Genomic DNA, 13,843 nt, shown 5'->3' on the forward strand with positions numbered 1-13,843 from the left:
GCCGGGCGAGCCCCGCGCGGCGCCGGGAGGGACCCTGCGGGGCTGGGCACGCGGCTCCGCAGCGACATGCGAAAAGCCTCATCTGCTCGCGTTTGACTTGCGATGCCGGCTGCTCACTAGAATGCAAACCCCTGCACAGGATGAAAACAGGTTTGTGCGGATGTTTCGCTCCCCGCCGCCGCCACCTTTCTGTCTGAGATGTCAGAGAAGATCTTAACGATGACACGGTGGCAGATACCTCTGCTGCGTGCCCTCCGCTGTTCTTTGGGAGATGTTCAGGCAGAGATAAATCTTTTATGCAGCTGTCTTTTCATATCGGTAGCGACTGCTGCATAATCTGCGCTTGATTGCAGATAAAAAATCTTTTCAGGATCCGTTTCACGGAATGAGGCAAAATAAACACAGATGGAAGAAGTGGGGAAGAGAAAGCTGTAATGAAGTACTGATAATGAATTGAGCTTCCCTTCTTCCCCCTCGACCCTCATTGCTCTACCCCCTAATGCGAGCCTTTTCTGAACAAAAAAAAAAGCTACATTTCTGTTTTAAAGCAATAAAGATTTGGGGAGCTCTTTGACTGGGGTTTTGGAGGGAGACTTCCATCAGTGCTGCTTGCCTTACTGACTGACTTTCTTGAATGTCTGTGGCTACCTAGCCCATCAGCTTTTAGCTTGCCTTCACCTGTTTTAAAGTGTGTCTTGTTTCTTCCAACACCTTGCAGGTCATTCCTCCAGAATGCCAGAGGAAAGTTCACCAAAGCGGAGTCCTCAGAACATCCCGTACAAGGACCTGCCCCATATCATCAATGCTGATGGGCAGTATCTCTTCTGCAAGTATTGGAAGCCAGCAGCAACTCCCAGGTGAGCACTTTCAAGCAAATGTCCTTTTTTACTATCAGTAAATACGACTCTATTCGTGTAATTATTATTTATAACTTGACTGGCATCACAGCACTGTGTGCATGGAGCTTTACAGAGCCACTAAGGGACATTTCTCTCATCTGAGAGAGTCCCTGTTGTAAAAACTGTGTTCTCCAAACTTTTATTCACTTAAGTCTGCCTTACAGATGTAAAACATGCACAGCTGTGTTGGCAGTTCAGGATGCTACCGATTGACTGGCAGGTGGCTGATGCCTATCAGCAATAAACGGCTCAAAGTAACAGCACAGGCAGGTAGGGAGGGATGGGATACAGGTCTAGGGATGTCCACTCTCTGATTTACTCAGTGTCAACAAATGAAACATCAGCATCAGACTTCAGTTTCAACAGTAGTACCTAAAATCTCAGGGCAACAGGCAGAATGTTTGACTCTGTTGCTTCTTGACTGTTGTTTGCTTGTTTTTAAATTATTTATAGTTAGTGAATGATTTAGGGAGCTCTTTCACTGGCAGCTGCAGTTTCAAAACTCACCTGTGTAATAAACACAAAGAACCAGACTGAGTAATTTTTCTAATGTTTTCGTCATAATTTAGGTGGCTCTTTATTGTAATAGCTTTCTGTGCTGATTGTGATCTTCTGTAGAATGGTTTTTCTGTTACTCCCATAGTTAGGATCTTTCTTCCAGTATCTGCTGGCTTGGCATGTATTTATGCTGCCGCTAGTTAGTAGCTACTTCATAAAAATCAGGGTATTGTTTTCTTTTTCTGCAAGACAACAGGAAGAGCTATCTTGATTCTATGCATCTAGAAAACAGTCACAGGAAAAAGTTGTTCAAGCTGTTGTAGGCAGAAAACTTTATCCTTGACCACCCAACAGGTTAGACATCATCCTGTGTCCAAATCAGCCTGCAACTCTGATGAGAGGAATACAGGGCTAAGTTAGCTGGCCTTGGGTTTTATGCCTACAAAACTAATGGATGATGGGAATAACATAATGCTGGGCTAGCACTCGGGTAACATAGTGGGTAGGCAAGCACTGAAGTACAGTAGCCACAGGGAAGGACAGTGCAGCCATCCCACCACAGCTTCATTGCTCTGGTTGGGCTGTAGGACAGGGGGCTCGTTTAACATCACCTGCTCCACAGCACATTTTATACTCACTGCCTTTCAGAAACAAGGAGGAAAGTTTCTGTCACTGATGCATTACATAGTCTTTCCACCAACCAGAAGATTTCCCATACAGAAAAAAAGTGCTATGAAACCAAGCTTTGACTGTGAAATCAGGCTGTCTTGTATTTTAATGCTAATTAATCATTAACTACCCATAACCTTCTCCACCCAGTTGTGGAATTGCTGGTTTTTCATGTTTAATTTCTTACCAAATTAGTAGTGAGTGCATGGGTCTTTGATCCAGAAATGAAAGGATGATAAAGAGCTGAGGGTTAAAACCTGTGCCTAAGTCTTCTGGGTAGTTAATTTTTTTTTAGGGCTCTGTGCACCAAGCAGTTAATTGAGAGTGAGCTTGCCCTAGTTTTGTGACAACAAAAGTGGATGGCATCAGTGTTGCTCATCTACAAGTAGTTCCTCTGTATGCTTGTGTTTGTGTATAAGGAGGGGGCATATTGTTTATTATTGGGTCTTTGTGCATTGTTATGTATGAGAGAGATGGTAAGTGACTGAGTAACAAGTCAGTGCCTGGATCCTACAGTCAAGAATGCTCTTGAAGTGCTTTGATAAGCAGACCAAAAATACATTATTTTTCCCCCTCTCACTTTTCATAAGAAGCTCTGTTTCTTCTGCTTCCTCTGTAGAAGCTCAGCAACTTTCATCTAATTTTAAATGTTCAGCAAAAGTGATCTCTATATATATGTATAGGGAGAGAAAGAGAGACACCTCAGGGGACTTTTAGAGGCCCATTACAATTTATTTCAAGCACTGAAGGCAATTCTTTCAATCTTCTAGCTCAATTGTTGATCCAGGTTCAAATCTTAACACTAAATGAATGACGCTGTAACCGTCAAACTGTGGGATCTTTCATTGATCCATTATGCGTCTAATCCCAGCCAGGGCTATAGAAATACCTCTTCACTGCAGATGCCCAAAGGTTATCATTGACTTGTCTTCTATTAGAATAGAACTTATCATCCTTGATCCCTCCCCCAGGGAGGGGAAAAACCCTGGATATCTGCCAAAGGCAAAATTAAAAAGTAGCTCTAGCTTGGGGTTGAAGAGCAGACAATGGCTAGTCAGTCTCTGAAAGTGGGGACAGCTGACAGACATCACCCATCGGAGCTGATGCTTCTCTTTTATCTCCTCCAACAGACCCACAAAGGTGGATTAAAGCCAGTGGCAGACTAATGTGCTGTAGCATATTTTGGAAAAAAAAGCCCCAAACAACTATTTTGCAGGAAGATGAGGAATTTTGTGAGGCTCTTTTGCTTTGTGCTCACAAATATTCAGGCTCTGATCTTGGGTGGTGTTGATCTGACTGATCAGCCCGTACTGGTGCACATATGGAAGCTTTGTTATAAGTGCCACCGAGGCCAAGGTTGTCCTGCCAGTGAAAGGCACCTATTGTGAGTTCCTCAGCAGGGTCCACTTTGTTTTGGAGGGGGATTTAGGTGATTACTTCACAGGAGGCTGACACACAAAGGCACTCAGATGTCATAATGATTAGATGGGGTGGATGGAGTAGGTAGTAATGGGACTAAGGAAGGAGAGAGACAACGTTTTCCACTTGTTTTTTGGGCGGGAAGTCACTCCTAACAGCAGAACTGGGGACTGGGTGTCATCTTTACTTGCTGCCTCCTGGCAGCAGTGCAGGTACAGCTTCCCTGGCCAGCAGCCCTGCAAGCTGCCCAACTTGTTGAGCCAGTTCAATCTGAAAGTGTAACTGAGTGGTCTTGCTGAATGCAGTAGGGAAGAAAAAGCAGTATGTTCTGTTGTTGTTTTCATGTTCTGTGCCAACAGCAGGACTTGTGGAGCATGAAAACAGGTACCTCTTTGGCCCTGAGTGCTCACTACTGAGTGCAATGTTTAAGATCTGAGCAAGGCAGGATATTTTCAGGACTACATAATGTTGTTTGGAGGAATTAAATCATTTGTACCAAGCAAGATTGATCTCATGCCTTTAGCATGTCTCAGTAGCCAAAGAAACCTTACCACATGGGAAAGCAGTCATTGTGTAAGCAGAAACAAGGGCTCCATGCAAGGTTAAAACCTCTGCTGCCACCCTGAGCACTCTGAGTCAAAATATGAGGTAACAGGAGGTGAGGAATTAAGAAACCATGCTGTATTCCCAGCTCTCAGACAAAGCTGCTAAGAATAGAGGTGGGATGAGGAAGGGGAAGGAAAGTTGGGAGGAGAAGTCAAGACATTTCCTTTGAGGTCCCTCAAGGGCCTGGAGAACTTCAGAGATGACCTTTTCCTCTCTGTTCTGTATCCCTGTAGCCTTTTCTGGATGCTTCAGCCGTTCCCTGTCACTGCCTAGATAAGCACAAAGAGTTTCTTCTGGGGCACTTTTAGCTCCTCTGTTTGACCTCAAATAAACCTAGTGAGATTTATTGGCCCAGAGTGGTGGTTTTTTTTTCAAAAGTGCTTATAGCTGCAATCACCACTGACTTCAGATAGAGTGATGCTTGAGTTTCTCCTGGTAGATCAGCCTACCTAACTTAGGTTGGGCACTTGAAGCTTGAGACACTTGTAGTTAGGGAATGCATTTGAAAATGTGAGTTCCAGACATCTGTGAATCTGAGCTTCCTCAGCTGTCAAACAGAAATCATTATCTGGCTAGTTAGCATGGTGCTTGTGTGTCTCTCCCCTTAGTGGTCTCTAGGTGTATTTAGATGATTGCCAGCAACGGAAGTGGTCAGCCTGAGGCTGAGACACATGCAGGTCACAGATGTGTTTCTGATGGATTGTTAATGTACACTGGAATGGATTGGCTCAACTTTAGACATCATGACCATAGTTTAAGTAAACAGAGTTGCAATTGTCTGAGTAAACAGTGTCTTTGTAGGGGTTCTTTTCAGTTCTACACCTGACAAGTTTGATTAAAAGTACAAAATTAAACAAACAAAAAGCAGCAGCCTTTCTATTTACTTTTTATATTTCTTCTACTCTTTGAAGAATGCCTGTCATTCATTCTGACTTGTTAGAAATGAAAGACCAAGCCAATAAGGAGGAAACAGATTTCTCTCTTCCCCAGGGACTTTGCAGATCTGCCTGTGATGTAGAAATACAAACTGCTTTTATATTTGAACTAGCCTTTAAATTGTGAATATTGCTTGATGGTTTGGGCACCTCATTACCAGCACGTCCATGGCATTTCCAGAAGAACAGCACAGCTCCCAGCATGAGCAGATGGAACTTGACTTTCAGACCCTCCCAAAATGAATGAATAAATAAAAAAATAAACCCAAATGAAGTCAAAGCAAAGGGAATCAATTCACTGATTGTAATGTCTTTAATTGCAGTGTGTGGTGTTGGTCTTTAGAAATACTTAAAAGAGTTTCTAATTCAGTGTCACTCTTGAAGAACACTTTGTTTGTACTAATGAGGTCAACTTCAAACTAACACACAAGGGCCAAACCTGTATGGTGCAAAGTGACTTATGTCAGCACAGTTTGTCATAGGATAAATTCAGCTCCCTCTGTGTGTCTGATCACATCTCACACACTGCAAAAGGGAAATAACAATGATCATTGTCGAATCAACATTCCAGGCTTTGCTTGCTGTATTGCTATTGCCTGAGTTTCTAAAGCCTCCCTGCTATTCATCAGCCATGTATGTGTTCCTTTAATGCCTCTGTTCTCTTTGCTCCATGTGACTGTCTTGTTCATTGTGAATGAGGGCATCCTTTTATGATTCTTTATGCAGTTCCAGAGGATGGGCAAATTAGCAAACCAGCTTCATGTAAGAGGCACTCTGACAGAGAGGAGAGCAGCTTTGGTTCTTGCTGTAGATGCTTCCAACAGGCTTCTTCACTAGGATAATTTTTTTCAGTCTCCACAGGAATGTTCAACAGAAGCAAATCTGCCCGTTATTCCACAGAACCCAAGGAAAAAGCCAAATAACAAATGGAATAACAACTGTAATTAAACGGTCCCTTTTGCTCCTTGCCCTGTTAGGATCAGCTTCTGAGCATAAGTGTACAACTTGGTGACATCGGTGTCTGGGAACAAGGTGACTTTTGGAGTTCCCTGTTGAGACTCTCAAAGCAGTAAAATTTCATCCTGAGAGCAGCAAAAGAATCAAAATCAGTGTTGGTTCTCAGTGTACCACCTGATGAATTGGAAACGAGGCTGTCCAGCACAGTCAATATCAAAGGCAGAGGTAGAAATAGGAGAAAAGAAGAAAAATGGTCTTGAGATTTTGCTGCAGAGCTCATTTCCTGCCAGAGACTGAAGTATAAGCAAACCTTGCTTCTCTCATGCAAACCATTCATTTGCTTTTAGTTGGAATACACGTGTGATAATCAGCACTGGCTTTGAGCCATGACCCTGGTGGATGCCTTTGCTGGTCACTCAGCAGTTAGGGACCTGCGGTCCTTCCAGGTTTCTTTATCCTGAGCAGACCATTCACTGACTCTGATGCTTAAGTTTTCTTCAGCTCATCAAACTTGGAGCACTCCAAAGCAGTTATTTGTTGAGAGTGGTGCAATAGTTGAAGCAGACAAACTCATTGATCTGGTCAGGGTTCTGGATTCAAGAGCACTTTACTAGTACAGGATATATGTAGGTCTAGTTAAAACAGTAAAACCAGCTGCACACAGTTCCTTGCTTCAATTTCTCCAGCACTCTTGAACATCCCTTGGGAACATGCAGCAGCTCTTTTAGATCACCATGAATACATCTACACCAAGAGTTGGCTGGTATAGTTGTTCTGGCTAGAAAAGGGTATTTTTTCTAGATGCCTGTAGCAGTGGAGTTGGCCTTGCAAGTTCCCTTCAGGCTGCTGTGGCTTTGTGCTTCTTGGATCCAGGGCAATCATCTGATCTCTTTGTTCTTCTAGGGAAATTGCATTGTTCTAATAGCTGTCCCTGCAGACACATTTGGCTGAGCTGCCTTCCCTAGGTTCAGGCATTCCATTGTCTTAATGTGCTTCTACTTGAATGGAAGCCATCAGTGTTTTAAACCTCCTATTGTCCCTTATCCAAGAGATGTGACACAATCCTGGTAGCAAATGGCTGATTATCCTAAGTATCCAAGGAGAGAGTATTGCATCTCACACATGAGATTCCTTCGGATAGGAAAGTCCCTCACCTCATCACACCTCAGTTATATCCTTAACTATACCCATACAACCCTGTCCAGTACTCTACTAGTACAGACTTTCCGACGCTGTATCAATATGTCTTAATATCCATAATAGGAAGGAAGGAAATTAGCAGAATCAGGGTAAGTAAAGTTTTTAGACATCATTAAAATTTTATCTCTTCTAGGGTTTCCTCTTGAGACCAATAAAACTTCACTTATGTTAACTGGAAGAAAAATACTGGTCCAGTAATCTCAAATACCAACCTTGGGCTAGTCCCAACTATAAACATCTTCTAAAGCAGCCAGACTCAGGGGATTCACTGTGTGGTGGTGTCAGGAAGGAACCTCAAAGCTGACCAGACTCACTGCCTAGACAGTGGTACCAGGGTGTGGCTGTGGGGACAGGAAGGGAACAGCTGGTGGAAGCTGTCCTGGTGGCCAGAGTGCTCCTCCAAGCACACTCCTGTGGGATGTTCTCATCGGCTAAGTGCAGGAGAGGGGTTAGGTCTTGGTCTTGATCTTTCTCTGCTAGGGAATGTGTTTGTTTCTCCTAGACAGATGCAGTAAGTTTGCCTCCAAAGAGATTCACTATTTTTGCAGTAGCAGCCATGTAGCAGTTTTCAATGTCCCGAGACCTTGGGTAACACCAAACTTCATGAGGACTTCCACTGGAATGAGTCTTCCCTTCTGTGTGACAGTCACTGGCTTTCCAGCCAGGAGCTCTCTTCAATTCTGTTTGGTAGGCACTCCCTTGATGATGGGAGCCTCTGAATCCTCCCATACGGAGTGATGGCAAAGGCAGCTTGCTAGACCTAGGTAATTTAGTGTCAGAAAACAGAATATAGAAATCAATGAGAAGCAGAGAACAGGCAAAACACACGGTCAAGATAGTCATTAGACAGTGACACAATGACCAGTGATTTACAGAATCAGACCCTTAATTTCTCTGTCCCTTTGTTTCCTTTTCTAAAATTGGGTGTAATCATCCAGTCAAGTGATAGAAATTTGAGCTGGAGTCCCTAGATGAAAGCTGCCAGAGAAAGTAAGTTACTCCTAGTTGGTGTTGGTGGTTGAAACGGGCTTGATGTTTGAAGAGAGATTTTTTTGAAAAAGTAAGTTACTCCTAGTTGGTGTTGGTGGTTGAAACGGGCTTGATGTTTGAAGAGAGATTTTTTTGAAAAAAGTCTAAGTGCATTAGTTGTTCTCTGCTGTTCAGCTACAAGTAAATTGTCTCAGCAGCAGTCATTGGAAAGAAAGGACAGGCAAAAAAGGGAACAAAATATTGATAACTGGGCTAAAGCCAAACATTCAGCAGTAATAGAGTAGTAATCATTTGCTCCAGTGTTGTGTACAGGTAGCTAAGGAGCAGATGTACAAACTACGATGGATTTGGTATGCAAAAAGGTTTACTGATCTTTTTCAGCCATCTATCCAACCCATGATGAAAGGGCTTGCGCTGTGTGTGTTCTGTCTTCCTTGTTCATGCTTGAAGCTTGTACAGTGAGGGAATAAAACTTAAATCTTTGGCCATTTTTAGAATGGAAAGTTGGTTTGATTTGCTGTAGGTGTCAGCAAGATGGGCTTATTTTTATAACTTTTCAACATATTTTTTACTTTTATTTTCAAAATTATCTCACTGGGGTTTCAAATTCAACTGTCAAATTCCAGAAATCTGCAGTGGCTTAATTTGCTGGGTGAAAGGCGTGAAGAGTGATGAGGAAGCAGTAAGTAATTAAATTGCTGTGCAGATAACATCTAGCTGGCTTAATGGTTAAGCTTTTTGTTCATTTTTTTTCAATTTTGTGTGAGTGCTAGTCTATAATATTTGGAGTATTAAAAACTCTATTCTGAGCAGCATTCATAATCTCATGTTATTGAGGAGGTATTCGAACGATCAGCATTCGGTCATCCTCTGGCCTTTCTCAAACGGAGCATCTCAACCCAGACTGTCCTGAAAATGCACAGAGCATCTCCCTGATACTGTTAGATGCCCACAGATTCATTAGGACAGAAAGCTTTTTAAAAATTGTCTTTTTTCTTTCCAGGCTCACCGTGGCCCTGTGCATGTAGCACAGAGAACCCATGGTAACCTCCTTACTCCCACTGACTGCTGTAGGGTCAAGTTTTGCCTCGTGCTGTGTCCGTCCTTGCCTCTGGCATGTTGTGTTGCCATGGGCAAGGCTTTTCACCTCTTGTGCTTTGGTTTATGTGGCAGTGGAAGGAAGGGTTGATTCTTGCTTGGCACAGGGTAATGGGTTAGAGGACTTCTTGAAGTGCCATTCATTTCTGCCTTAGGTGACTCTACAAGCAGCTTTTGTAAAGCATTTTGGGTTTTGTGAATGAGGAGTGTTGTATAAAAGTCAGCTGCTGTTATTATTTATCCTGTTTGTTTACTGGTCACATTTCTCAGAGCTGGGGAACGGGAAAAAAATAAGTCAGCAGATTCACTCTGTTTACATTTAATTTCACTTTCAGTGTTTGGAAAATGTTGATTTGTTAAATGCTACTCCTTCCTCTGAAGCCCTTAGTTTTACATAGTCAGTGGAAATACTGCTTTATTCTTACACGCAGGTGTATGTTTCCCTTTTGAAGCATCATTTAAGGGTTCTGCCCATCAAAGGTTTGCTTCCTGCTGTGCACATTGTCCTGTTGCTTTAGGACAGATGGCCAGACAGATCCCTCAGCACAACTACGTGTAGCATCAAGGCTTGTTTACATTTTGCTAAGACCAGAACGTTTTCAGACGTGTTGCTGCTCAAGCTGCCCCATCATCCTGCAGGCAGTTCCAAAACCTCCACTGTCCTCTCAGGCACCTCACAGGGCATAGCACAAGGCTCCAGTGTTCCCCATCCCTACCTCACTACTACAGAACTCAGGGCTCTCTTCCTCCCCAGGTCCCATACAGCACATGCAGTGATCCAACCCTTATCTGGAAGCTCCGTGTGTCTGTGAGGGTCCCTGGTGTTGTGCTGCAGCCATAGAGCTGATGGAGCTCATCCTGTTCCCAAGGCAGGCTGTGACAGATGCACCCCTCACATGTGATCCAACAAATGGTGTCTTGGAAGTTGGCAGAAGAGAAAGTCGGGAGGAAAGACAAAACATCTTCCCTGCTGCTAGCTCAGACATCAGCTCCAAGTCTTTCACTGCTGACATGGCAGTGATGGGGTTAATAACTGTGGTATTGAAAGTATTTGCTCTTAATATTGCTGAGGCTCTTTTAAAATGGCCGGAAATATGTGGTACGGTCTCTGGTGAAGTGCTCCACATAAGACACAGCATTTCTGCAGCAGAATAACAGCTTGTGGTTTAAATAAATGTTGTTATTTCTGCTCGGCTGTAGGTGTACATGTATGTTTTGGTTCAGTGACTGCCAGATACTGTAAATGAGTATTGATTTCCTTTTCTATTTTAAGCTTTTCTGCAGAAAAGACATCCCACATGCCTTTAGCTTTCTTTGCCTGTACCTAAAATGATTGCAGCCAAGGATTTATCTAACTAAATACTCTTCTATTTTATTGTTACCTCTCATCCTTATTTTAGTAGTTGCACCCCAAGTTGACAGGTCTCCATTCACATTTTGGAGCTTAGAGCTATTACATCTTGCCCTTTTTGAAAGCAAATCAACAAGACAGTGATTCAAACTTGTGGCAGGTAGGTTCCCTATTTACATTAGCATGGCAGCCCTCGCTGCCAGAGGTGAAACTGCCTTGGTGTTAGAAATGGAAGAACATTTTAGGAACCAAGACTGCAGTAACTCAAGTCTTTGGACACCCAGATTAGCTCAGCGCGGCCAAGAAATAACACATCTGGATTTGGCAGCCGTAGGTGAAGTCTGTATCCATTTGTTAACTTATAAGTCATCTGTAGGTAAACCATTGCACCTCACCTGTGATTAAAATTCACTTTGGTTCAAAATGTGAATAAACATTTCAGCCTTTAAAGCTCATGTTGCAGTGATCACTGTCTTAGCAGGATTCCTGTGTCTCACGGTGAACTGTTTACATTTGACTCTCCTTCCTACCTCAGGTCCACAGCAGATGTGGAATAGTAAATTAATTGGAACATGCTCAAACCCTTGGCAAACGCTTTGCCTGTGACGTTCCTGATTTCCCAGAGGAATAGCTGCTGATATTGATTTTGACAGAGCCTGTAAAGACTCGCTGCAAAAAGATTCCTCTCATAGCTGGGCAGGGCTGAAGTGCAGCTCTGGGATGTGCTGAGATTTCATTGGAAATGAATGTGTTTAATCTTAAAATATGTTAAAATATACATAAGCGCTTTATGATTAAGAAATCAATCCTTGACTTTCTGTCTCTTTAAGTTCATGGGATAATTCCATCCTAGCTTTTGGAAAATCACACAGAAAAAGATTGGCAATTTGGAGACTCATGTTGTCTGCGACATCTGAACTTTTAACGAGTTCATCAGTTAGTTAAGGATAACCAATTAAGATCTCTGCCAACACACAGGTCTGCTGACCAAATTGGATCAGAAAGGTAAAAATGAGGACGGATAGTTGAATCAGTGCAGCAAGTAATCAAGAGTTCCACATTAGAGATGGAATTGCCTGGCTACAAACAGCACTATCAGGTCTAAGTATTTCAGGGAATTGAAGTTTTCCTTTGCCATACAATTAGGAATTGCACAGTCAGTGCTTTATTAAGAAGTAATAATATCACACTGTCTTGAGTTCACAGAACAGGCAGAGTGCCATGCCTTTTATTGCTCCTTCTTTATTCACCGCTCTCTTCCTGGAAGGTGTCCCTGACCCTGGTGGGAGGATTGGAACTAGACGATTTTTAAGGTGCTTTTCAACCCGAATCATTCTATGATTCTGAGCTAGTGAAGATTTTCCCACATAAGCCCAAAATACCTGATCAAAGTACTTCAGCCATGCAGTTTTTATTGCAGGGAATAGGTCTGACCAGCTTTTGCCAGCTGTGTGCTTCTCAGCCTGTTCCCTGCAGAGGTGCTGAGGTGATGAGCTCAATGCTTCCTTTAATAACTATTCTAGTATTGTTTGTTGTGAGTTGTCTATACCATCCACTCCCTCTAGTAGCAGCTTGTGACTGGAGATGATCAGAGCCATGGTTGAACATGGATAATCCCATTTTTAAGAACCATTGATTTTGTGGGGAGATTGACTATGAAGAACCTCTGGTGCTCCCAGGTTCAGAACAGTAGTGATGTCCTGCATGAAAAGAGCCGTGTGAGAAAACTGATGTCAGAAGTCTGCATACTTGTCTTAGAGGACTTCAGCAAATGCTGCTTGACATTTAGGATGTGGTGTTCTCTGCAACACTTCGTGATTTGTCTCAAGCCATGAGCCCTTCTTAACAAACATTTGAAAATAACGGTGCAAGCAAGGATGTTTCTAAGGACATTACCAAGTACTTGTGTGGACCTAACCAGAGGGATAGCTTTACTAAGTAAAATGATTTCCATCACTTGAAACCTGCAGTGGCTTATCTAGAGCTCTTCACCACAATACAGGAATACTGCTGTCTATTTCTATCTTCTGTGCTATGCTGGAAGGTGAGATTGAATTGTCATAATGGGGCTGAGATGCCATGTAGGCTGCATCCTTGCACACCTTGAGCTCATCCCTTACTGAAGCACACCTTGTTCCTTTCTAGGAAGCCACTTTGGTCTTTCAGGATTTAGTTGGGTTTGTCAGGCTATGAACTTGGAGCAGCAATAAATAATGACTTGTCACTGTAACAGGTGCCAGTGTTCTGAATATGCTGAGACTGCAAGTGAGCTCAGTAAAAAGGAACTGGGTTTGCACAGCTACTTTGAAGCAGAGACATACTTTTATATGAAAAAATCCTTTTTTGTTCACCGAACAGGTCTAATCCCAAACTAGTGTGTGGTGCTGAGTTTAAGCAGTAGTGACTGTGCAGAAGAAGCTTCTGGCCCTTTAACTGCAGCTTTCTCATGCTTGGAAAGGACAGTCCATCTCGTTACACAAGCCTTTCATTTTCCAAGGCTGTGGCTCACCAGGCAGTGCCTGCATTTTGATTTCAAGAAGAAACAGCTACATGACTGGCTAAAGGGTAGTTTTTGGCCCTTTGGAAATCATTACAAGTTCAGTGAAAGTCTGTGAAAGAGGAGGGGGAGACTGCAAAAACCATTCTTGCTCTTACTCCCTGTTTGCTGCTTCTCCATTGAGAATGGTGGTCCTGCAGTCATCTTCCATCTGCAGTGGCTTTGCTTCCAAGTCAAGATGAATTTTTAATAAAATTAACCAGAAGTATTTTGCTTTTCCTGATTTCCAACAGGATCTGTGCCAGGAATGCTTTTGTTTCTTTGCGTATTCTTCCTCCACACCCTAAAGCTAATCTAAAAATTTCGGATGTGATTTCAGATTGACTTGAATTTTGCAGCTGAGGTCTTCTATTTAAGCAATGCTTTGCAGTTTTTTTAGAAAGACACTGACTGCTTTGTGCATCTATCCTTGTAGCTCCCCTTGGGAGATATGACCTCCATTTTGTCTCTCTTGTAGCCCTTGTACCAAGGAAGGACTGAAGCAGAACAAAATACAGGACCACGATGTCCAATTCCAGCCTTTCTCCCTGTCAGATCCTGGGTCAGGTCTGTCCAGGCTCCCACCACGACATCCCTTCCTCAGTCCCATGTGTGTGGCAATGCCTACACCTTGCCTCTTTGGAAACAGAAGTCATAATTGTTCTTTCAAGGTTTCCTGTGCTCT

At 43.0% G+C, this 13,843-nt stretch overlaps 1 protein-coding gene across 1 annotated transcript in view; it reads left to right on the forward strand.

Annotated features, from left to right (window-relative positions):
- Positions 1-140: 140 nt before the first annotated feature.
- MGLL (monoglyceride lipase) overlaps positions 141-13,843 on the forward strand; it is a 60,439-nt gene continuing 46,736 nt past the window's right edge. The window contains exons 1-2 of the mRNA XM_009081705.1: positions 141-150; positions 719-857. Of these exons, the coding sequence (XP_009079953.1) occupies positions 141-150; positions 719-857 (149 nt within the window). The remainder of the gene's footprint in view (positions 151-718; positions 858-13,843) is intronic.

This window comes from Acanthisitta chloris, unplaced genomic scaffold (genome assembly GCF_000695815.1).
Source record: "Acanthisitta chloris isolate BGI_N310 unplaced genomic scaffold, ASM69581v1 scaffold23729, whole genome shotgun sequence".
Lineage (NCBI taxonomy): Eukaryota > Metazoa > Chordata > Aves > Passeriformes > Acanthisittidae > Acanthisitta > Acanthisitta chloris.